We start from the raw sequence: 24672 nt of genomic DNA, 5'->3' as shown, positions 1-24672 counted from the left end.
AGAGTGATCGTCAAAGCCATCAGAGAGCATGAGGTCATGAAGGAAGGGAAGCATGGATGAAGACAAGCAGAAATGGGGAGGGTCTTGGAATCCCCAACACCAAGTGGGATGTCTGACACACATTAGTAATAGGCCTTTAATGAGTGAAAGGATGGATGGACAGTATTGCTTTGGGCAAGGAATAAATGGATGGATGGATGGATGGATGGATGGATCACCATGGGCAAAGAATGGAAGAATGGATGGGTAGATGGATGGATGGATGGATTGCCTAGGGCAAGGAATGAATGAATGAAAGAATGGATAGAAGGATGGGTGGTGGATGGTAACACTTTGAACAAAGAATGAATGGATGAATGGATGGTATCGCCTTGGGCAAGGGAAATAGTGCTCATATTTCATGGATGTCTGTCAGGAGGAAGCTGGACCTGTGAAGACACAGTGTGCGAGCAGTCACAGACCCAAGAATTCCAAGTCTCAGAGCCCAGGAGACATGACCCAGGTGGGCCTGATAGTTCAGCCAAAGAACATTCTCCAGCTCAGCTTTCCCTCCTTTCAGGGCGATGGCTGAGCAGGCAGATGAACAAGATTAGTCTTTGTGTCTGAAGGGGTGGTTTCTTCCTGGTCCTTAATTTGTTTAGTTTACTAAGGTTTCACTGACTCATCCTCCTTTTGAACTCTACAGTCACTTTGATAATTCTCCCCCAATATAGAACCTACCTTTGTAACAAAAAAATAATGATTAAGCAAAACAGACTTGTACGGAATAATAATAATAATAACTAACATTTATATAGCATTTTAAAGATTTACAAAGCATTTTATATATGTTATTTGCTGGTGACAGAGTGAAACCCTCTGGAAGGCAGGAAAGAGAGAGGAGGGAGGAAGGGAGAGACTGGGGGAGGGGGAAGAGGAAAGGGGGGAGAGGGAGAGAGAGGGGAGAAAGAAGGAGAGGGAAAGGGGGAGGGAGGGAGAGAAGAAGAAGGAGAAGGAAGGAGAAGGAAGAGGAAGAAGAAGGAAAAGGAAGAGGAAGAAGAAAAAGAAGAAGAAAGAAGAAGAAGAAGAAGAAGAAGAAGAAGAAGAAGAAGAAGAAAGGAGGAAAGGAAAGAAGGAAGAAAGAGAGAAAGGAAGGGAAAAAAGGAAGAAAAAGAGAGAAAGAAAGAAAGAAACAGAAGGGAAGGAGGAAAAGAAGAAAGAGAAAAATCCAATAGATGAATCAGGGACTAATTTTTCATACTCTGGAAGGATTCTCCAGAAGTTTCCCCTGAATGGCAGGCTCCCCAAAGGCACTTACAAAGAGCAGGTGACTTTCTTTTTTTCCCCTTATTTTTATTAAAGCTTTTTATTTTCAAAACATGTGCATAGATAATTTTCAACATTCACCCTTGCAAAACCTTGTGTTCCAAATTTTTCTCCCTCCTTCCTCCCATCTCCTCCCCTAGAAGGCAAGCAATCTAATGTATATTAAACATGTGCAATTCTTCTATACATATTTCCACAATTACCATGCTGTGCAGGAAAAATCAGATCAAAAAGAAAAAAATGAAAAAGAAAAAAGTGTAAGCAACAATAACAAAAAAGATGAAAATACTATGTTGTGATCCACACTCAGTTCCCACAGCCCTTCCTCTGGGTGCAGATGGCTCTCTCCATCACAAGATCATTGAAATTGCTCTCAATCATCTCATTGTTGAAAAGAGGCACGTCATCAGAATTAATCATTGTATAACCTTATTGCTGATGTGAATAATGATCTCCTGGTTCTGCTCACTTCACTCAGCATCAGTTCCTATAAGTCTCTGCAGATCCCTCTGAAATCCTCCTGCTGATCATTTCTTACAGAACAATAATATTCCGTAACATTCATATATCACAATTTATTCAGGTATTCTCCAGCTGATGGGCATCCACTCAGTTTCCAGTCCCTGGCCACTACAAACAGGGCTGCCACAAACACTTTTGCATGTGGGTCCTTTCCTTCTTTAACATCTCTTTGGGATACAGGCCCAGTAAGAACATTGCCGGGTCAAAGAGTACGCCCTATTTGATAGCCCTTTGGGCACAGTTCCAAGCAAGCAGGTGACTTTCCAGGAAGCCGCCTGCCCCTGTCTCCAGTCCCTGAGCCAGCTGCCCATCCACTCTGTTCCCGGTGAGCTCATGTCCAGGCCGGCCGTGCCTCTGAGAGCGTGACTCACGGCGGGGCAGAGTTGGAAGGAAACTGAGAGGTCGTCTTGCCTGACCGGGACCTGAGCAGAATTCTCCTGTCTAGCGTGAATCAGGGCAGTTGGGAGGAGAAGTCAGGGACAGGCCCCAGTGACCGCAAACTCCTGGGGTTAAATCAGGCAGGGAGAGCTGCTTACCTGCTCTGAAACTTGGAGTCTTTAAAAACGGGGAGGAAGTGTAGGGTTTGGGCTGGGTCAGCACTCTGGCATTTCTCATGAGGGGATGTCAAGCCACTCAGGCCATCAACCCTGTTTACAAAGGGAGAAACTGAGCGTTGAGTGGTGTGAGTGCATGGAATTACAACCATAAGTCTTGGAACTTGGAGGGACATTTGAGATCTTGGAGGGATTTAGAGAGTTCTTGACTTGGTTTGGCCATTAGGCTGACGAAGCTTGTGGTAAAGTCATGCTCAAAATCATGTGTCGCCTTTCTAGAAAGAAAGTAGAAACTTTTGGGAAATGCTGCATTTCAGTCAATGAAAACAACACGGGATTCTTTTCTCCACCCAAGTTCACACATCCCCTGAAATCTTCCCACAGTTCATGGATGAAGAACCCCTGATCTGGTCCCGTTGCCCTAAGTTATAGAACTAGCATGGCAGAAGGAAGGGAGGGCTGGGTTGGGTCAGGAAGGAGACCGGGTTGTTATCCTCCATTCACAGCATCCCATCTCCCACCTCCTTGTCTTTGCACATACTTCATTTCTACCTCTTAGAATCCTTAGCTTTCTTTCTAGAAAAGGGTAGTTCACTCTAACACAAAGCCTAGTCTGATTTCCCAGGAAGCTAAGGTCCTCCTCCTTAGATATTACTTTATATACATTTATATGTTTTATATAATATATTTTATATATATATATATTACTTTGTATGTATTTTATGTAAATTATCTATTACCTTGTATATATCATATGTATATGTTACTTTGCACATATTTGTAATTTTAATATATAATTATGTTGTATGGTTATGTTTTATATATCACAATACATATTTCTATATTTGTATGTATTAATATATGGTTTAATATATTATATTTTTATATATTACTTTGAATATATCTATATATGTTTATATATTATATTTTCATATATTTATATATGTTTGTATGTGTTTATATATCATATACTATATATTTTGTATACTATTTTGTACATATTTATGTATTTTCTGTATTATATATTTATGTATTACTCTGTATATATTTATGTATTTTATATGTTATTTTGTACATATTTATTATGTATTTTACATAATGTAACATTATACATATACAATGTAACATTTATAATATGAGCTTTGTTATATTATAAATATAAATGTATCATAATATATTTTATATATTACTTTTGTCTTTGTCTCTCCAGGATCAGTAAATCCCTAGTACATCTTGTTATTATTAGTAGTATCACCATGGGTATGACTGAACTCATCTGACTCAATTTCCCCATTTTTAAATGGGGATAATAATAACCCCTAGTTCACATAGTTATGGAACTCAAATGAGATGATGGATGTAAAAAGTGCTCCAACCCCATTGCTCACTTCATTCCTAGCTCACTCTCTGTGCTATCTTCACAGAGGCTGTTTTCCTCCAACCCCCCACTACACTTTCCAATGCACATTTATGTTTTGTCTTTCCCTGTTGGAACATATGCTTCTTGAAGACAGGGGGTGACTTATTTTCTTGTTTTGGTGCCCCGAGTCCTTAGCCCAGTGCTTGGAATTTGATAAAACACTTAATAAGTCATCTATCCATTCTTCCAGCTATCTATCTATCTGCCTCTATCAATCTATCATCCATCCATCCTTCCATTTCTCTATTAATCTATTTATCTATCCATCCCTCTATCTGTCTATCTATCCATCCATCCATGAATCTATTTAACCATCCTCCCTCCATCTATCTATCTATCCACCCATCTATCAATTCATCCATTCCTCTAAGTCTGTATCTAAATCTATTCATCCATCCATCCCCTTATCTAGCTATTTCCATTCCTCCCTTCATCTATTCCTCTATCTACCTGTCTATCTATCCATCCATTCATCCCTCCATCCATAATCTATCTATCTATCTATCCATCCATCTTTCTATCTATCTATAAATCTATTCATCCATCCCTTCATATGTCTATCTATCATCTGTTTTTTTATCCATCCATCCCTGTATCTGTCTGTCTATGTATCCATCCATCCATTTATTAGTCAATATTAATATCTATCTGCCCTATTTACACACTTTAAAGCACAGTATAAATGTCAGTTATTGTTACAGATATTGAAACTGAGGCTTGAAGACATTAATTGAGTTGCTCAAGGTTACTTAAGTAGTGAACAGTCAGGCTGAAATTCAAATCCAGATACTTGACTCCAAGCATCCAACGAACCTTTGCCTTCTCTCTGCATCCATAGGTTTAGAACTAGAATGACTCTTGAAGTTATCTAGTTATGGAATCATGCAATTTCAGAGTTGGAAGAGACTTCAGCAGCCATTTAGTCCAGTCCATCAATGAGAAAGAATCCTCCCCACAAACATTCCCAGCAAGTAGATGTCCAGCAATGTCTGAAATCTTCTGGTGATGGGCCAACTCACTTCTTCCCAAAGCAGCCCATTCCGGTATGGGACAACCCTTTTTCAATGTCAATCAATTGCAATCAATCAACCAACCAATTAACCAGCATTTGAGTACCTACTATGTGCCGAGCAAAAAGAAGAAACAATCCCTGTTCTCAAGGAACAACCCCCTTTCTAATAGGGGAAACCACAAGTACATAGAAGTATGTAAAGAATAAATAGAAATGAATCTAAAGTGGTCAGTGCAAGGCAGTTTGGGAGGAAGGGCGCCAGCAGTGGAAAGACTTTGTGTACAATGTGGTACTTGAGCTGGGGCTTAAAGAAAGAGATTATCTAAGAAGGACTCGAGGAGGAAGTGCATTCCAGACACAAAGACAGGACATAAAATGTTGTGTACAAGGAAAAGAGAGAAAGTCTATGAGGCCGGAAAGATGGGCTGGGCCAGTTTACGAAGAACTTTTAAAGCTAAAAAAGGTGTATTTTTTTAATCCTGGAGGTAATGGCCAGTTGTTAGTTGAGTAAGAGAGTCACATGGTTGGATCATGTTTGAGGAAAATCACTTTGGCAGCTGTATGTAGGATGGACTGGACTAGGAAAGGTTTTAGGCAGGGAGGGCCATCCACATGAAGATCTGAGCTACGATAGAAGTAGAGAAAGTGGTGGGGTCTGAGACAGTGAGAAAGTAAAAATGGCAAGATTTAGCCCCGATTGGATGGGGAGTAGGGGATAATGCTGAGGCTTACAAATCTAGGAGAATTAAAGATGGTGGTGCCTTTGACAGAAATAGAAATTAGGAAGAGAGAAGAGTTTGGGTCGGGGAAGAGAATAAATTCATCTAAAACAGATGTATGAAATTTGAGATGTCTATGGGACATCTGACTAGAAGTATTTAATTAGACAGTTGATGATGTGGAACTAAGAGAGGCTGGGACTGGAGACAGAGATCTGGGAGTCATCTGCAAGAAGATAATAATGGAACCCACAAAAGCTGACGAGTTTAGGAAGAGAGAAAAAGTGCAGCGGGAAAGGATCACTAGGACAGAGTTCTAGGAAGGAGTCACGGTTAAAGATATGATAAGGTTAATGAGTCAGAAAAAGAGACAAGAGATAGAGGAATAATAGGGAGGGAATAAGGTCATGAAATTCTAGAGAGAAGAAAGAAACCATGAGGAAAGGCTGGTCAAATGAAGGCCTTTAGATTTGATGAGTAAGAAATCATGGGCCATTTTAGAGAGCACTTTCCGTTGACCTTTGGAGTCACCAGATAGACTATTCATGATGTCCATGAATCCTTGTCAAAGGCCAAAAACAAGCACGATCTTCAGGAAGTGATCTGGCTCCTCTAGCAGAGGATAAAGGAATCTTCCAGGTTTTTGTAGATTATGTCTTTGATGGGGATTCAAGGAACCATAGGAAGTGGGAAGTATAGTGGTACAGAGGTAGGAGACCGCTTAAGGGCTAGCCTAGTCAGAGAAGGCCTTTTGCAGGTAGTGGGAAGTCAACTGGGCCTCTAAAGAAAGGCATTGGAATAAGTCGTGGTCAATGAATGTAATGGAAGATTAATGTTTTATAAGAAACGATGAGCAGGCTGATTTCAGAAAGGCCTGGGAGTTTTACACCAACTGATGCCGAGCGAATTGAGAAGAACCAAGAGAATATTGTACAAAGTAAGAGCAAGATTATGTGCTGATCAACTGAGATGGACGCGGCTCTTCTCAACGATGAGGTGATTTAAGGCAATTCAAATAGACTTGTGATCCAGAGAGAGAACTATGGAGACTAAATGTAGATCAAAACAGAGTACTTTTTACCTTTTTGTTGTTTGCTTGTTTTTCTTGTGTTTTTCCCCCTTTTGATCTGATTTTTGTGGTGCAACATGATGAATATGAAAATATATTTAAAAGAATTGCATATTTAACCTATGTTGGATTGCTTGCTGTCTTGGTGAGGGGGAAGAAAAAAATTGGAACACAAAGTTTTGCAAGGGTAAATGCTGAAAATTATCTTTGCATATATTTTGAAAATAAAAAAATGATTTTTAAAAAAGAAAATTGAGATTTAGAGAGCTTAAGCCCAGTCATGTTCTTAAGTCATTTTTCAGTCATATCCGACCCTTCCTGACCCCTTTTGGGGTTTTCTTGGCAAGGATACTTTAGTGTTTTGTCATCTCCTTCTCTAGTTAAATGAATTGCCCAGGATTACACAACTAGTGTCTCAAGGTTTATTTGAAGTCAAATCTTTCAGACTCTAGGCCCAGCTATCCCATGATTCTGGTTACTTCTTTGTAAAATAAGAATAGGTGCTGCTATCTCTCAGGTTGTTGTGGGATTCAAGAGAGATTACACACAGGGAAGTTTTCAAACCCTGGAGAGCTAGCTATTGTTTACTATTATTATTATTATTATTGGATGTTGGGGAGGAAAGGATGATACAACACAGAAAGAGAGGTCGGAGCTAGACTATTATGACTTAAATGTCAAATAGAGAAGTTTGTGTTTTCTTTTAGAGGCAATAGAAAGCCACTGAAGCTTCTTGAGTACAGGAGTGGTGCAGTCAGTTGTGTATGCAAAATGGGCCTCAGTTTTCTCATCTATAAAATAGGCAGATCCAACCAGCAAGCCTTGAAGGCACCTTTCCAGCTGGCGTTTCTTTGTGCTCCCCCCTCTCTGGGCTTCTTACCTGGACCTTCTTTCTAGTTCTGAGAATAGCAAGGGGATGGGAAGAAAAGTCGGGGGAGTAAGCCAAGTCACTTGATTATTTTCTACTTTATTACTCCAAATTAACGACCACAATAAAGCTCCAAAAAGTCCAATATTTACACAGGAAAAAAGTACAAAATTCCCCCCAAAGTTCTTCAGTATTTTTTTTTTCCATTTTTTTAAATTACAAAGTAATAAAAAGATTTACTCTTTAGTTAAAAAAAAGAAAAAAAAGACAGAGAAAGAGGGGTAAATAAATTAGGAAAAATAGCCCAAAACAAAAGCAAAAACCAAACAAAAACAAAAACTTGTGTTAAATAGAAAGCATTAAAAAAATCCAATTCCCCTTGGACATCTCATCCTCTCGTGGATCCCATAGGGGCCCCCCCGAGGCCCCACATCTGGACTAACAGGGCAACGGAAGGTCACAGAGGGAGGGGTTGGGCTCCCAATGGTTCACTGGAAACCCAAGGGACAATTTCTCCCCGTTTGTCGGTAATCATTCCCGAGGATCTCTCTTCTCCAACAAGGATGGTGGGAGTGGAAATTGTTCCCCTCTGCTGCAGGATTGGATCCGAGGAGGGCTTGGATTTTTTTCCCCTCCTTTCCTGGGCAGCCCAGGAGAGAAGCGTTCCGAGCATCAAAACCGGGATAGCCAAACTGAAATATGAAGGGGTTGGGGGGGAAGAGGGGCCTGTCGTCCCACAGCATCCTGCGGGGACCCTCCCAGGCCCTTAACGCTCATCCTGGAGAATACACAAACGCAATAGACACACACAGGCACACTCTCGGACATACCCACAGCCACACCATCCATCACTGCCCCCCACCCCCACCCCCCTACCCCAGCTTCCTAGAAAGCCTCTCGAGGCTCCGGGGTCACAGCTGCCTTCCCTTCCCTGCCAGGCTCCAGAGGGTAGGGAGAGAAGGAGGGGTCCATGCCCCTAGCTCGGCCCGGGACAGCCCCTGCATCAGTGCTAAGGAGAGAATGGGGCAGGGACGAGCCCAGGGACCCCACGAGTGACCCTTGAAAGCTGGCGTCTTCTGAGGCTCCGAGGCCCGTCTAACCAAGAGACCCAAGCCCCTGCTGACAGCTCAGGGAGTCACGAGTTTACTTTCACAAAACAAAATGAAATCCAGACAGCTTCTGCCCTGTCCAAGCCTTCTCTTTCCTCTTCATCCAGAGGTTGGCTCCTTGGAGGCAGAGGGTGCTCAGATCAACAATGACACAGAGAACAGGGGTGTAGGGTGGGAGGGCTGAGGGGCCTTGACCCCTAGAGACCTTCAGTCTGGGTTAGAAGGAGGAGAGGGAGAGCTCCCCTTTGTGCAGGGAGGGCAAACATGGGGAGCGGCTTGGCGTGGCTCCCGGAAGGGTGAGTGGTGATGTCCCCAAAAGGGTCTCTTGGAGGGGTCTAGAGGGCAGAAGGCAGACCGGGAAGGAAGGCAGACACCGGGGCCGGAGGTCGGTACAGTGGGAGCTTTGTGTCTCTTCTCCATTGGCAAAAAAAAAAAGAAAAAAAAAGAAAAAAGAAAAGAAAAGAAAGAAAGAAAGAAAAATCCCAGAGAGCAACAAAAATCTGTTGTCTGTTTTGTGGGATTTTTTTTTCATTTTCTTTTTGTTCTTTTTTTAAGTCTTTTTTTAAATTTTTTTTTAAAAGAAAAATACAGTGAAGACACTAGAAAGGGACAGAGAAAGAGAAATAATTAGGATTGACCTCTCTCGTATCCCATCACTCCCCGCTTCTCCTCGACTATGCCATAGCCTACTCAGATAGACTGTAGGGAAAAGAAATCAATCAAATTTGGCTTCCCACACTCCCAAGCTGTGTGACCCTAGGCAAGTCAATTTACCTTGAGTAGGGACTTAATCACATCTTTATCAAATCCCATCTAGGGCCAGACCCAGCCATCCCGTCCTTCCAATGTCCCCAAGGGAAGAAGGTAGGGATGGTCAGTCTTTATATCTCCAGTGACCAGCACAGTGCCCAGTACAGAATAGCTGCTTAATCCATGACTCCCTAGAGTTCATCTGCCTCCCTTCTGTCTCCGACTCCATCTCCTAAAGGAAGCTGGGCTACCCCACCACTGCCCTTGGATAGACCCAGGAGGACAGGTCCTAAGGCTGGGGAGACGGGCAGCGGCAAGTCACTCTCGGAAGACTTACCTAAGCAAACACTGGTCCGGTAGCATCTTTCCCTCACTTCCCGAGATGGTCAAATGGCACGCTTGTCTGGAGAAGAACAAAGGGTACCCAGATGTTATAGGAATACAGACAGAGCGAATCCAAACCCTTCATTTTATAAATGTTTTACGCAGAGAAGTTGGAGTCAATTTGTAAAACAAGGAAACTAAGGCTCACTTCCATCCCACCTGTCAACTCACATAAATCCGAAGTCTCTAAGGACTTGAATTTGAATTCAAGGATTTGAAGTGAGTCTCACTCTAATCACTGTGGTACACTGCTTCTCCCGGCAGCTAAGGGCGCTTCAGTAGATAGAGCATTGATTGGTCTTAGAATCAGGAAGACTCAACATCCTGAGTTCAAAATTGACCTCCAGACACTTACTAGCTGTGACTCTGGATGGCTCACTTAACCTTTTTTGGCTCCATTTCCCATCTGTAAAATGAGCTGGAGAAGCAAAGGGCAAAGCACTCTAGAATCTCTGCCAAGAAAAACCAAATGGCGTCATGGAGTTTCACATGACTGAATGGACTCAACAACAACCAGAACACTGCTTCTTTCGAAAGTAAGCTCCGCAAGGGCAGGGACCAGCTTCACTGCTACTCTTAGATCTTCCCCTCGGGATCTTACCTAGGACTGGGGACTGAGTAGTCCTGTCTTTAGAGTTAGGAGGCTTGAGTTTCAGGCCTGTCTGATATTTCTTTCCTTTGTGACCATGGGCAAATCACTAACCCCTTTCTGAACCTCAGTTTCCTTATCTGAAAAATGGGGATAAATGCAGTACCTATCTTGAATGGTTGATATGAAAATTCAGTGAATTAATGTGCTTTATGAATTTCAGCTGTTACTGTTTTAGTAAATATAGTGTGAGAATTAAAAGAATACATTAATTTTTTATTAAAGATCCTAAGGTGAGTTAAGGGCAAAGGCTAGAATCCATCTGTTTTAGACACCCAGCCCAGTGTTCTGTCCAGGCTGCCCAGCAACTGCCAACCTCATTAAAAATGGCTTTGGGTTGGGGGAGAAGGAGTGGGTGAGAGATGTCTCTTCTCTCCTTACCTCATATTTGAGATAAGGAAGAAATGCTATACCTGGAATGAATGAATGGATCTGCTCCCTCCTCATGTCCAACTTAGAATCTCTAGCTTTTTTACTTCTCCCTCCCAGGTAACTGATAATTCACCATCACTCAGTCCCATGAATGGTTTTTGTCCTTCCACAGCCATCTGGACCACTCTGCAGTACCGGATAGTGGGTACTGCACTGGAGTTCTAGATACCTTTTCCTCCCTAAGATCTCGTGCTGTTGTCCACTCCTGACCGAAGTGCCCATGCTGCCTCCTCCTCTGCTCCTTTGGTGGATCACCACCCAGATCCTGCTTCCTTAGTACTCTGTGCTCTCTCCCATTCTCTCTTCATTCTTGGTGATCTCATCAGTTCCCATGGGTTTAAAGATAATCCCTAAACAGATGACTCGCAGGTCTGTGTATTTAGCCCAGCCTCTCTCTTGAACTTCAGCCCCAGATCCCCACTTGGCTGTTGGACATTTCAAATCAGGTATCTCCGTGGCCAGTGTGGGAATTTTTTGACTCTCAATATTTTTTACAAGAAATCTGAGATGATTTTGTTTGTTTGTTTGTTTTTAAATCTTCAGTGTTGGAGTTGGGGCCAGGGAGGTGGGAGGGAGAGAAAATTGATTTTTGTTCATTGAAAAATACAAAATTAAATTAAAACAAACAAGCAGCACAATGTCCCAAAATCAATGTGTCCAAAACTAAACTCTCTCTTTTTTGAATGGTATTTTATTTTTCCAAATTTGTGCAAAGAGTTTTCAATATTCATTTTCGAAAAACCTTATGTTCGAAATTTTCTCCCTTTCCTCTCCCTCCCCCAAGATAGCAAGCAATCTGATGCAGTTTAATCATATACAGTTCTTCTAAACATATTTCCATATTTGTCACACTAAGAAAAAAAAAGATCAAAAGAAAAAAACACAAGAAAAAAAAGAAGCAAACAACAAATAAAAATTTAAAAATAACAAATAAAAAACCAAAAAATATTATGCTTTGATCCACATTCAGTCTCTATATTTCTTTCCTGGATATGGATGGCACTTTCCATCACAAGTCTATTGGACTTGCCTTGAATCGCCTTGTTGAAAAAAGCCAAGTCCATCATACAAAACTAAACTCTCTTGACCCTGAAATTCTTCTTCCAAACTTCCCTGTTTCCATTGAAGATGCCATCATCCTTCCAGTCGCCCATGCATACAACCTGAGTCATCCTTACCTCCTAGTTCTCTCACACCCCGTCATATTCAATCAGCTGCAAAGTCTCATCACCAAATCTCTTACATCCAATCCCTTCTCTTCCCTCACACAGCTGCCACCTGAGTTCAGGTCCTCCTCACTGGTCATCAGGAGCACTACTTCCTCATTAGCTTCACTATCCTCAGTCTCCCTACCCAGTCTTTGCACAACTGCCAAATTTGTATTACTAAGCAGAGGCTTGAGCACGTGACTTCCCTTTCTCAAGACACTTCAGGGGTTCCCCACTTTCTATAGGACAAAATGCAGAGTCCTCTAGTTGGCTTTGCCATCTGGTTCCAATTTATCATTCCAGACTTACTCCACATTACACTCCCTCATGCATTCTCAGCTTCTGAGAAGCTCTTACTTCCTTCTCTGTTCAGCTCAAGTCAAAGCCTTTCCCAGTTCCCCTAGTTGCTAATACCCTCCATCTTGGGAATTACTTGCTATCTATCTTTCCACATTCTCCTGTGTTTTACATTCTGCCCAACTGGGGTTAACATCTATTTTTAATGTTCCTGCATTTTACATCCTGCCCAACTGGAATGTAACATCTACGTTTATTTTCCCGCATTTTACATCCTGCCCAACTGGGATTAACATCTATTTTTAATGTTCCTGCATTTTACATCCTGCCCAACTGGAATGTAACATCTACGTTTATTTTCCCATGTTTTATATCCTGCCTAAGTAGAAAGTAACATCTACATTTATTTTCCCGCATTTTACATCCTCCCCAACTGGGATGTAACATCTACTTTAATTTTCCCCTGTCTTACATCCTGCCCAAGAGGGATGTAAATTTCTCCAAGACCAAGAGTCTTCATTTCGGCCTTTCCTCATCATACTTTACACAGTACCTGGTGCTTCAAAAAGCTCCTTATGCCCTTCAATAAATTCCTGTTGAGGGCATGAAGGAAGGAAGGGAGCAAAGGACACCCACCCACCTGTGATGCTGAAATCCGGGACACCTCTTGGCGTCCTGTGAGGTCGGAGGAGGAGACGTTGGCCGGAGCCCCTCGGTGTAACCTCATGCTCACCTTCCTCTCCCTGTCTACCCGTGAGATCGCTCTGGGAGAAGTATTGCCTAGAAGAATAGAAAAGACGCTCTTGAGCGCCGCTAGAGGCGGAGGGATGTGGAGCAGTGGACCATAAAGTCCTGGGTTCAAATCTCAGTTGGGTGATCCCGGCAAGGGTTTATTTTGCTTTTTTGCCTTACTTTGCACACAGTAAGCACTTAATAAATGCTTGCCAACACACAAATCGTTTCTCCTCTGTGGAAGGCCCTTCCTGGCTCTGATGGTTCAATCTTAGGGTCCAAACCCACCCAGCCTCTCCCGCCCCGACTCACCAGCTTGCTGGATGCGGGAGGCCGGATTGGAAGCCACGGGCTCGGCCACGTTGCGGAGGCGGTTGGCAGTGGCACCAGCAGGGGGTCCCGGGGGGAGGGCCCGCGTAGCAGATCCTCGCAACTGCCCCATCCTCTCCTCTCTCTCGTGCTCCCGCCGCTCTCGGTCCATATCCTCGGGGTTCCGGGCCGCACCCTGTGGGGGTTGGGGGAGGGTGTGATAGACAGAATAGGGATGGGGAGAGTTTGGCTTTGTCCCGAGATAGAGAGCAACCTTAAGCCCCCAGAAAGGGATTCCCAGACCAGAGTGACGGGAAGGGAGGACCACCAGCTCGAGTTCCAAAAAGCACCTTAGAGATGATCTTGTCCAATCCCCTCACATTATAAAGAAGGTAATGAAGGCTCAGAGAAGTGGCAATGATCTGCCCAAGATCAAGCATGGTATAAAAGGCAGAACCAAGATCCGAGCAAAGCCAGAAGAGAAAAGATACACAAAGAGATGAAGAAAGAGGTCTAGAGGTGGGGGGGGAGGGGGGGAGGCGGGGCATATTCTGCCTTGCCCCACCCCCGACATCCCCTGTGTTTCCTGGAGGCTACGTGTACCATCCCTTTCCACAGTGGTCCTTGCTAAGCCATGAAAGATCCGGATGGGCCGGCCCAGAAGCCCCGAGGAAGCAGAGGGGACAATCAAGAGGGCAGGGAAAGGCTGAATGGTACTGAAGCCCCCCGGGGTGTGCTCTTCAGCAGCTGGCTCCCAGTTTTTAAGACCAGATTCAGGGGAGAAAGAGAGAGGGAGGCCAGAGAGCTGAGTGCAGAGCCAGTGACAGCAAGTTACCTAATTGGTCCCGGGGCGCAGCGCAGGGAAGGGCAGGGGGCGGACTGGAAGGGGGCCGCATCTGTAGAGGAGAGAGCTCAAGGCTAAGTTGGGGGTCACACATACAGACAATCCCAGAGTCACAGTGGGGGTGTGGGGGAGGTGCCGAAAGGAACCTGTCCCTCAGCTCCCAGGGAAGAGACAAGGGACATTGCCCCCATCCTGTAAACAGCCTTTCATTGGCATAGGGAACTCCCAAAGCCGGAAACTCCCTCCACCAATTCAGGTTGACACCATATCTGCAAATTGGGTGTGAACACAAGCTAATTGTACAATAATTCAGAGTCTGATTCTTTTTGTACAGCAAAATAATGTTTTGGTCATGTATACTTATTGTGTATCTAAGTTATATTTTAATATATTTAACATCTACTGGTCATCCTGCCATCTAGGGGAGGGGGTGGGGGGGGGGTAAGAGGTGAAAAATTGGAACAAGAGGTTTGGCAATTGTTAATGCTGTAAAGTTACACATGTATATATCCTGTAAATTAAAGGCTATTAAATAAAAAAAAAAAAAAAAGATAATACCTAGCAATTCACAATAAAAAAAAAAAAAAATGGGTGTGAACAACGAAAAATGACTAACAGAAACCCAGAGCTTCCTGGCTTGCAGACCAGCCCTTATCCACCAGACCATACTATCTCTAGTGTGGGGGATTAATGTTTTACAAGTACATTAAGATGTTCTATCCACGTGTTAGTTATTCTATATAAGCAGTAATGGAGGGGATGGGACCCACATCCTTCCTGTTTTTCTTTTATTAATTCAGGAGAACTCAAAAACTCCACTTTAGAACGTCGGGAAAAACATCTTCCATCTTATCTACTGGATATTATCATTTAGACCAAAGAGAGCCAAGTGGGACTTTTCTGAAGGCGGGCAACATTCTTCACAAGGCCCCAAGAGTGCTGGGAAGGACGGGTGCTCCCGGTTCCGGGTGAATTCCTCACAGTTGGAAGAGACCTCATGAGAGGCGATCAATTCAACTTGAGGCTGAATCGGAACATGCTGGTGGACTGCCCCACCGAGTCACCTCCTGCCCCTGCTCTTGGAGGGAGAGCCAGCTCCCTAGGGAGCCCCGAATTCCACAGGGTGCTCCAAAAAGGTTGCCGGTCTTGATCACTGACGGGAGGGGTTGCCTTACCTGCCACCCGTCCCTCTTCTTACCCCAACCCCAAGCAGAAGTGTGAGAGTTGAATGAGTGGCAATGGGTATCTCACAGCCCTGCTCCCCCATGCTGGGAATCCCAGCAAAACCTCAATCAAAGGAAGCATTTAGAGATACCCAGAACAGCCTTTCTGCTCCTCCCACACAACACCCCATCTTCATCTAGGTCTTGGAATCCATCATCCTCCATGTCTGAAGGCCCTCCTTCTGCCTTGTAGAATCTTTTCCCTTGGGCTGAGATCCAGTACTACCATCTCCTCCTGAGATTTTTCCTGAGCCCCTCTGAGTTGTTAGTTATGTCTCCCTCTTTCTCTCTCATTTTTTTTCTAATTTTTTTTTTTTTTGGACTGAGGCAAATTGGGATTAAGTGACTTGCCCAGGGTCACACAGCTAGGAAATGTTAAGTATCTGAGGGCAAATTTGAACTCAGGTCCTCCTGATTTCAGGGCTGGTGCTCTATCCACTGTGCCACCTAGCTATCCCTGCTCTCTCTCTCTCTAATGATCTTGTATTAATTCTGTATTATTCTGTATTTTCCAGAGAGAAAGTAGTCTTTGAGGACAGGAACTGTTTTGGTTTTTTTTTAAAATTCCCAATGCTTAGCATGGCATCTACACATAGTAGGTGCTTAATAAATGCTTAATGATTGGTACTATCAGGTCTTGATTTACTGGGGAAAGGAATGAAAGAACTTTGGATCCTTGCTGAAGATCACTGAGGATCCCTGATCCCTAATGGGACAACCAGACGAGAAATGCCAAGGAACATCCTGTCTCTCTTTTGTCATTCTCTAAACTTCCTTTCTTCTTCCACTCTCTTATCAATAAAATACCCTTTTCACACCTCTGCATTTCTGAAAGGGCTCAAATAAGCAAATAAAGTCCTATTAGCTGTGACTCAGACCCCCTGTTAAGGGGATTACTGATTTGACAGCAGCTAATGCTGGAGTGATAAGTAATAACCAGAAAGGGTTAGTCCAAGATAAATGGAGAAGCAATTAAAAAAATTCTCCCCCACAGGCAGCTAGGTGGTACAGTGGATAGAGCACCAGCCCTGAAGTCATCTATGCTCAGATGCTTAACACTTCCTGGCTGTGTGTCCATGGGCAAGTCACTTAACCCCAATTGCCTCAGTTCTCCCCCCAAAAAAAATCTCCCCAACAGGAGCAAGATTCAGATAATACTCATCAGCCTGCTCCCTTCAGTTTTCACTTCTCAAAAATCCCATCTAGAGTCAACAACTAACAATTTAGGAAAGCCACGAGGGTGGGGGGTGTCCCAGACCAGGGCGGAGCATAGGCTAGACTAAAATACAACCCCCATATTTGGCAGGGAAGAGAATGGGAGAGGGGAGGAGCCTTGTTCTAGGTGACCCAGTTAAGAAATGGTATAAACAGGATTTAATCTAAATCCTTGGATTGCAAATCTGATTTTTTCCTGATAGCCACACAGTCAATGGGGAGATCCCAAAATGAGGTGAGATGCATGGGGTGGGAAAGGGACCTCACGCGTGAGCCATACCCCTCCCTCCTCGGACCAAGCATTAGTCTCCCTTATCCCTCCTCAGGGAATGTCTGATCTTATCCCTGGGTGAAATAGGGCTAGACACAGTTTGCAAAGCAGCAGCTCAAGAACCAAAAGATTCCTGGGGTCTCCAAATGAGTGGCTGGTGTCTGGCCACTTCTGAACTTGAGTCCAATGGTCTATTCTCCAGTCCAGACTCAGGTTGGAACTAAGCCTGGCTTCTTTTTCCAGTCTCAGGATAGAAAAAGAGGGAGGGTAAGAAGGAAGAAGAAAAGAAAGGGAAGAGGAGTCAAGAAATGGAAACCTGAAGTTTAAGAGATAGAGTCATGGCGAAAGACCCAAAGGTTCCACGTGATGGTGTGATTGTATCCATCTCTAACCTTCTGCTCTTTTCAAAATGGTGGGCCCAAATAGTGACATAGTAATCATGATAATAACAATGATGATAACAAGTAGCTTTCATATAAGGTTGGCAAAGTGCTTCACGAATATTTGATTCTCACAACAACCCTGTGAGGTAGGTGCCATTATTATCCCCATTTTACAGATGAAGAAACTGAGGAGAAGATTAGGTGATCCTGTCCTTCCTGACTCCAGATGCAGTTCTCTGTGTACTATGGAGACAGCTGCTTACAAGATCTTGACCCCTTTCTTTCTGGCACATCAAGAGGGATTGGGGGGGGGGGAGATGCAAGCCAAGGCTGTGTAGCACTCAGGACCAGGAAGGTGTGTCCTGCTGGATACTCTGCCTGATATAGCTTATCGGGAGCCCCAGGCCCCATTTTAGGAAGGATATTAAGAAGCTGGACCATGAACAGAGAGGGACAAAGAGAATGATGGGAGAAATGGAGATCATGCCATAGTCAAACATTTCTACTTTCCATCATCCCTTGTGGATGAGTACAGATGAATATGGAGGAACTGGGGATGCTCAGTTTGAAGACTTTGATAGGAGAGACCTCAGGATCTTTTGATGATACATGAAAAAGGGATTAACTTTGCTCTGTTTTGCCCAGAAAACAGAATGGTTGGAGACTCCACCTACTTGGTCTTCAGCTCAATGAAAAACATCCTAATATTTAGAACTGCCCCAAAGTAGAATGGGCTTCTCTGATGGATAGTGAGCTCTTTCTTAGTTACAGCAGGTCTTCAGGCAAAAGCTGGACAACCATCCATCAGGGATGTTGCAAAAAGGTTCCCTTGGTCTCTGAGTCATTCACTTCACTTTCTATCAACTTGTTTTCTAAAGATGTTCTTTCCCACAAGGGGAGTCTTCCAAATCACTATGTCAATAGCAGTGGAGGATCAGGAATCAATTCAGTGATGGCAGCCAAATCCAAAATAAAACAGACACTTGAAGATGGCCCAGCCATGAAACTGCAACAGGAAAGTGGCCATGGAACAGTGGGTGTAGATGGTTCCATCTACCTTCCCAGCAAACTGAAGGCCTGATGTCACTTGATATCCCAGTGACATGATGGGAAATGAGCCCCCCATGGAGTCCCTTCTAAGTCTCTTCAGCCTTCTTCAAAGTAGGCTTATCCGGGATCCCCCTTCGCTCTTTCTTTAAAAGGATAGCCTCAAGAGGTGATGGATGGGCTCCCCTTTCTTGGAAGTTTTCAATCCATCAAGTATGTTAGGGCCATACTAACGTTGTATGACCTTCCTTTGTCATATCCTTCCTTTGTGATATGTATTGGACTAAATGGCTATTCTCAAATTCTGTGATTTCGAAGGATCCGTCCCAGAAGTCACGGCCCTTGCCGGGTCAAGCAGAGTCACAACTGTTCAGACCCTCTTTGAATGGCCAGGGCTGGTTTGGTATGATGTCCAGGCTGGAATTTCTCATGGTCTCTGAAAGGTAGTGATGTCTTGGGAGTGACCAGTGTGTAAATGACAAGGAAGGGAACATAGTGCGCGTGTGCGCACACACACACACACACACACACACACAACTTTTCAGGGGAATTCCAGGTGCTTTCTAGGCCCACGTCCCCTTGGTGGAAGAGATGGGGAATCAATACCCTCTCAAGAACCTCTAGCTTCTGGCCGCTTCTGGCCCTGGAGGAGCCAATGAGACGACCACTGAGACGACCTGGAAAGTTTTATGTGCATTTTAGAGACCCCACGGCGACACCCCCAAGTCCTGACTTCATCTTCTTCCCTAGCTCACCACACAGTGTTCATTTCCTACCCTGAATGACTTCAGTTGTCCCTCTGTTGGAGAAATAGCCGACTGGTAAGAGAAATGCAGGCTGCTCCCCAGGCCCGGAGGGCAAAGTGAAAAGTACAACGAGACGGAGTGTCCATCAGGGCAGTCTGCATACAGCAGGTGCTGACTAAATGTTTGTTGGAATAAATTGAGAAGAAAAGAGGAGCTTGAGGAGTGGAAGAGAAGAGCTAGGAGGGGGCATGGACGACATTAAGAGACAGTCACGGCCAGAAGAGTGAGGAAGAGGCCTTTTTAATGAGCTCGGTTGGTACAGATGCATGAGCATTCAAGGTGGATCCAGGTCCCGTCTGGCACCCTGGGAGACTTCGGAGTCTGCTTGCGGTCCCAGTACCACTCGGGATGCCCTCCTCTTAGAACTCGACACCGGCCCAGCCGTCTGACTCCACTACTGGGCGGCCCGACCGCTTGTTCTCGGTCACAGTTCGGCCGCCTGGGCCTTATCCACGGGTCCTGGTTTAGGAGACTCGCTCAGCTTTGCACACTCGGGCCGCCCTGAGGTCAGAACTGGGGCCCTGGGGGGGTCCAGACCAGGGGCCAGTGGCTAAGGTGGCCCAGCTCCTCCATGCGCTCACCCTCCTCCACCTGCTCGTCCGCCCGGCACGGGGTGCCCAGGGGCGTTGGGCACCTGGAAGGGGACAGAGCACAAAGCGGGCGAGCTAGCAGGGCTACTGCCGGGTGCGCCGCGGAATCGACGACAAGCCGAGGCGAGCCGGCGCTCTGCCTACCAATGCGGGCAGGCCGGAGGGGTCGGGAGGGGCTGACTTCTTTCTCCAAAGACTGAGACCGTCCCGGGCGGGCTCCCTTTCCGGGAAGAGATTCAGAAGAGAGAAGACATGGGATCGGAAGGTCCTACACCGGTCCCCACCCGGACTAAGCGCCCCACAGGCCCCTTCCAGCAAAGATAGCGTGACAGAGTGAGGGAGCCGGGACAGCGGCCGGCCCGGGAGGAAAGGCGGGTGCCGCGGGAAGGGGAGGAAGGCAGGTCGGCTCCGCATTCTAGCTCTCGCAGGCGGCCGGGAGGAAAGGGGAGTGCGCGAGCGCGGGCGGCCCGGGGAGGGTGAGGAAAGCGGAGTGCGCTCCGGTCCCCTAGCTCTCTAGCTGGGCGCCCGGGAGAAAGGCGGAGTGCGTGCGGCCCAGAGGGGTCGGGAGGGGGAAAGGCGGGTGCGGCTCCCGCACCTAGCTCAGGTCGGGGGTGAGAAGGCGGCATGAGGAGCAGCTATGGGGGCAGGAAAGTGCGTGTGCGGCTCCCTGATTTAGATCTCGGCCAGGCGGCCGTCGGAGGAAAGGCGGTGCTTGCTAGGGAGGCGGTCGGGGGGAGGGGTGAGGAAAGGCGGTCAGCTCCCGCACCTAGATCTCGGCCAGGGAGGCCGGGGGGAAGAGGGCCACGCGCAGGGCGGCACGGGCCGCCGCGGGGAAGAGCAGGGAGAGCAGCAGCGCCGCGGTGAGGAAGGTGGTCAGGCAGCTACCCAGGAACCCCCACCCCCCCCAGCGAGAGGCCCGGAGGGGGTCCAGGGAGAGAAGCCAGCTCTTCGGCGCCCGGACTGCAGGGGGAGCCCGGCCCTCCGTTCCGCCTCCGGCCTGGCCCTGCTGACAGAGAAGCAGTTACCCCGGGGGGCGCCACCTACGCTCGCTGGGGGCCAAGGGGCGGGGCCGGGAGGGATGCGCTTGCGCGCCAGGCATCCGGAAGAGCGTGCCGCGCCTCGCGCCTCGGCCCCTCCCTCGCTGGCTCGGGAAGGGGGGGTTGGGGGGAGGTGACTCACGAATTTGAGCATGTTCCAGTCAAAGACATAATCATAGGAGAAGCCCTGGCGGTGGAAGAGGTTCCGGAAGAGCTGCCTCAGGTATGAGTAGTCGGGCTTGTCGTCGAACCGGAGGGAGCGGCAGAAGTTGAGGTACGTGGAGAACTCCGCTGCAAGAGGCCGGGAGGGGGGAGAAGAGGGGGACAGTGAGTCGCTGCCGCCCGGCGAGGCCTTCCAAGGGCTTCCCAGTGCCCGCCAGCCTCCGTCTTTTTCTCTCATTTTTTTCTCTTAAAAAAATAGGTTATACATGTATATTCTTCTTTCTTCCCTCCCTCCCTCTTTTTTTCCTTCCTTCCTTCCTTCCTTTTTCTTTCTTTCCTTCCTTCCTTCCTTTTTCTTCCTTCCTTCCTTCCTTCCCTTCCTCTCTCCTTTTTTCCCTTCCTCCTTTCCTTCTCTCCCTTCCTTCCTTTTTTTTCCTTTCTTCCCTCCCTCATTCCCTCTTCCTTCCCTTCCTCCTTTCCTTCTCTCCCTTCCTTTCTTATTTCCTTTCTTCCCTCCCTCATTCCCTCTTCCTTTCCTTCCATCCTTCCCTTCCTTTCCTCCCTCCCCTTCTTTTTCCCTTCCTTTCTTTCTTCTTTCCTTCCTTCCGCCTATTGTTGGATCATGTTGGGTGAGAAAAATCATAACAAAAGCGAAAACCACAAGGGAAAAAAAAAACATAAGAAAAAGAGGTAAAAATAGCATGCTTCCATCTGTATTCATTCTCCACAGTTCTCTCTCTGGATGTGGATGGCGTTTTCCATCCAAAGTTTTTGGAATTGCCTTGGATCACTGAATTGCTGAGAAGAGCCAAGTCCATCATAGTTGATTATCACAAAATCTCTCTGTTGGATGCAATGTTTTCCTGGTTCTGCTTGCTTCACTCAGCATCGACTGTCAGGCTAAAATCATCCCACTGATCATTTCTCATAGAACATTAATATTCCATAAGATTCATGTACTACAGCTTATTCAGCCATTCCCCAACTGATGGGCGTCCAATCAGTTTCCAGTTCCTGGCCACTACAAAAAAGGCCGCCACAAACATTTTTGCCCATGTGGGTCCCTTTCCATCCTTTATGATCTCTTTGGGATACAAGCCCAATAGAGTGACAGCTGGATTAAAGAAAGGGTTTGCCCAGTTTGATGGCCCTATGGGCATAATTCAAAATTGCTCTCCAGAATGGTTGAATCAGTTCACAGCTCTACCAACAATGTATTAGTGTCCCAGCCAAACTATTTTTTCTTAAAAATACTACAATCCCTAAAATGGGACAAGGGAGTTGTCTTGCCTCATAATACTACCCTTTCATTCATTCCGTATACATCTTGTTTGTATATAATTTTGTGTATTATCTCTGCTGCCATTAGATTATAAGTTTCTTTTGGTTCTTTGAGCCCTTAGTACCACACCTGACATATACTTCTGTTGTTCAGTTATTTTCCATTATGTTTGACTCTTCGTGACCCTATTTGGGATTTTCTTGGCAACAAGTATTTTGGACGTTTTGGAGCATTTTGCCATTTCCTTCTCCAGCTCATTTTATAGATGAGAAAAATAAAGCAAAGAGGGTGAAGTGACTTTGCCCAGAGTCATAGAGCTAGGAATTGTCTGAGGCTGAATTTAACTTAGGTCCTCATTGTAGGTACTTAATAAATGCTTGTTGAGTACTGACTGGTGAATGCTTATCTGGCTGTCGCTTCCCTTATAAGATAAGAAAAAGCCTTGCCAGAACTATGAACACTGATCACTGCCACATTTGATCAGACTTAAGCATATGTCTGAAGTAAAGTTGCCTGGCTTAGCCTTAATATATTTCCTTTTTCATTATTTTTTAATTTTAATTATTTTTAAATGTTGAATTTAATATTTTAATATTTTTCAGTTCCAAATTCTCCCATTCCCTCTAGTCTTTCTCTTGTTCATTGAGAAGACAATTTAATGAATTTTTTTAATCGATTTTTTAATTTTATTGGTACAGACAATTTCTGGGAAGAAAACTGTCCACTACCACTGTAGAAGGACCCCTGCTCAGCCAATTCTGGTCTTTTTTTTTTTTTTTTTTTTGCTAAGGCAATTGGGGTCAAATGATTTGTCCAGGGTCACATAGCTAGGAAGTATTATGTGTCTGAGACCTGATTTGAACTCAGGTCCTCCTGACTTCAGGGCTCATGCTATATCCACTGTGCCACCTAGCTGCCCCCCAATTCTAGTCTTAAGAAGGTGCCTCTATTCATGCACTGAGAGGATCATAGATATAAGACTGAAGAGATGTTAGACAGCCTCCTTTTTATATGAACTTGGTAATATTCCCCATTTGAAAAACAAAACCTGCTCTTCACCTCCTGATAAAGAGATGATAGACTAAAGATGCAGAATGAGACCAACATTTTTATATATAACCAATGTAAAGATTTTTTTCCTTGACTAGATATGTTTGCTACAAGAGATTATTCTTTTTTTTTCTTTTTCCAGTGGGGAGGAGATTGGGAGGGAGAGAAAATACATTTCTGTTCATTAAAAAATAAAAAATTTTTTAAATTATGTAAGATTCTTGTGAGTAGGAATTGTCTCAGTCTTTGTACTTATATGCCAGGTCCTACTGTAATAAAGTAGAAGCTTAATAAATCTTGACTGATTCTTCTTTATAAAGTCTCTAGGACTGTCCTATTTGAGCTTAGGAACCTGGTCATCCAGAGTTTCCCTCTTCTATGTCCCTGAAAGACTACAGATTACTGGTCCCTTCTTCATCACCTTGCCATTACTCAACCATGACAACTACAAACCTTTCATTGTCCTCAAGCTGGTGGCCTTGGGCCAAGCAGGAAGCTAGGTGGCTGTCAGCACCTTGGACAGCACCACAGATATCTTTTATCTCCCTCTACACCTGTGTCTTTGGAAGGGAAGGTGGATGCAGGGGATGATCCACTTTTATCTTGTATCCCCAGCACCCAGCACAGTGCCAGGCCCGTGGCAATGGTTAAATAATGTCTGCTGATGGAATAATCGATTCTGGTTACTGGAGCTACTTACAAGGGTATCCTTTGCAAAGGACCTCAATGGGTGTGGACATTTTCTTCTCACTAATACGTTCATACTTCTGCCTCTTGGTGGCTGCTTTGAGGCCTTGCCAGGGCAGGGAGCCCAAATTGAAATACATGAGCACATAACCCAAACTCTCCAGGTCATCACGGCGACTTTGCTCTGCAGGGGGAGAGAAGGAAGAGACAGTCAGGCACCAGCTCATAAAGCAGAGAGCAAAGAGGGAAGACACCAGAAGCCCCAGAGAGCAGAAGCCAACCGAGCCACCATTTAAAATCCATCATCTGTATTTTTAATGGACATATTCTTCCTTTTTTATGTATTCTTTGCTTGATATTAATGATCTAATGATCATCTAATAAAGTTATTTCTTTTGTTAGATTTCCCCCCCCAAATAAAATAAAATAAAATCTATCATCACAAAGAGGCAGTCTTGGATTATGAATAGCTATCTCAGATACTTTTTACTGGCTGAACAGAATATCCATAGGCAAGATCCAGCTTAACCTGGACACTACATCCCTCATTTTCATTCCCTCCTGGAATCCTAAAAATCTCAGGAAGAAGGACTTTAGGGGCCATCTGGTTCAATCTATTGGCCCTTACAAGACTCCCCCTGAAGCCTCTGACTAGATAAGGCTGGGAAGAGTAATACAGGTCAACCTGCCTCTGTCTCCCACCTAGAGTCACTGCATTACAACACTCAGTGGTGTT

The 24672-nt window shown here is 45.1% G+C and overlaps 1 protein-coding gene across 3 annotated transcripts in view; it reads right to left on the bottom strand.

The window, feature by feature from the left end:
- Positions 1 to 9153: 9153 nt before the first annotated feature.
- Positions 9154 to 24672, bottom strand: part of CSNK1E (casein kinase 1 epsilon) — a 70946-nt gene continuing 55427 nt past the window's right edge. For 2 of the 3 annotated variants that reach the window (XM_031939874.1, XM_031939873.1), the window contains exons 6-12: positions 23950 to 24120; positions 20898 to 21046; positions 14175 to 14235; positions 13343 to 13535; positions 12939 to 13078; positions 9666 to 9731; positions 9154 to 9177 (exon numbers count right to left, since the gene is read on the bottom strand). In XM_031939874.1, coding sequence (XP_031795734.1) covers positions 9715 to 9731; positions 12939 to 13078; positions 13343 to 13535; positions 14175 to 14235; positions 20898 to 21046; positions 23950 to 24120 — 731 coding nt within the window. In that variant the 3' untranslated portion in view covers positions 9154 to 9177; positions 9666 to 9714. The remainder of the gene's footprint in view (positions 9178 to 9665; positions 9732 to 12938; positions 13079 to 13342; positions 13536 to 14174; positions 14236 to 20897; positions 21047 to 23949; positions 24121 to 24672) is intronic. The other variant, XM_031939875.1, reaches the window with a different exon arrangement.

This window comes from Sarcophilus harrisii, chromosome 5 (genome assembly GCF_902635505.1).
Source record: "Sarcophilus harrisii chromosome 5, mSarHar1.11, whole genome shotgun sequence".
Taxonomy (NCBI): domain Eukaryota; kingdom Metazoa; phylum Chordata; class Mammalia; order Dasyuromorphia; family Dasyuridae; genus Sarcophilus; species Sarcophilus harrisii.
Note: the sequence above shows the minus strand (reverse complement) of the source record. Positions and strands in the feature narration are given on the sequence as shown.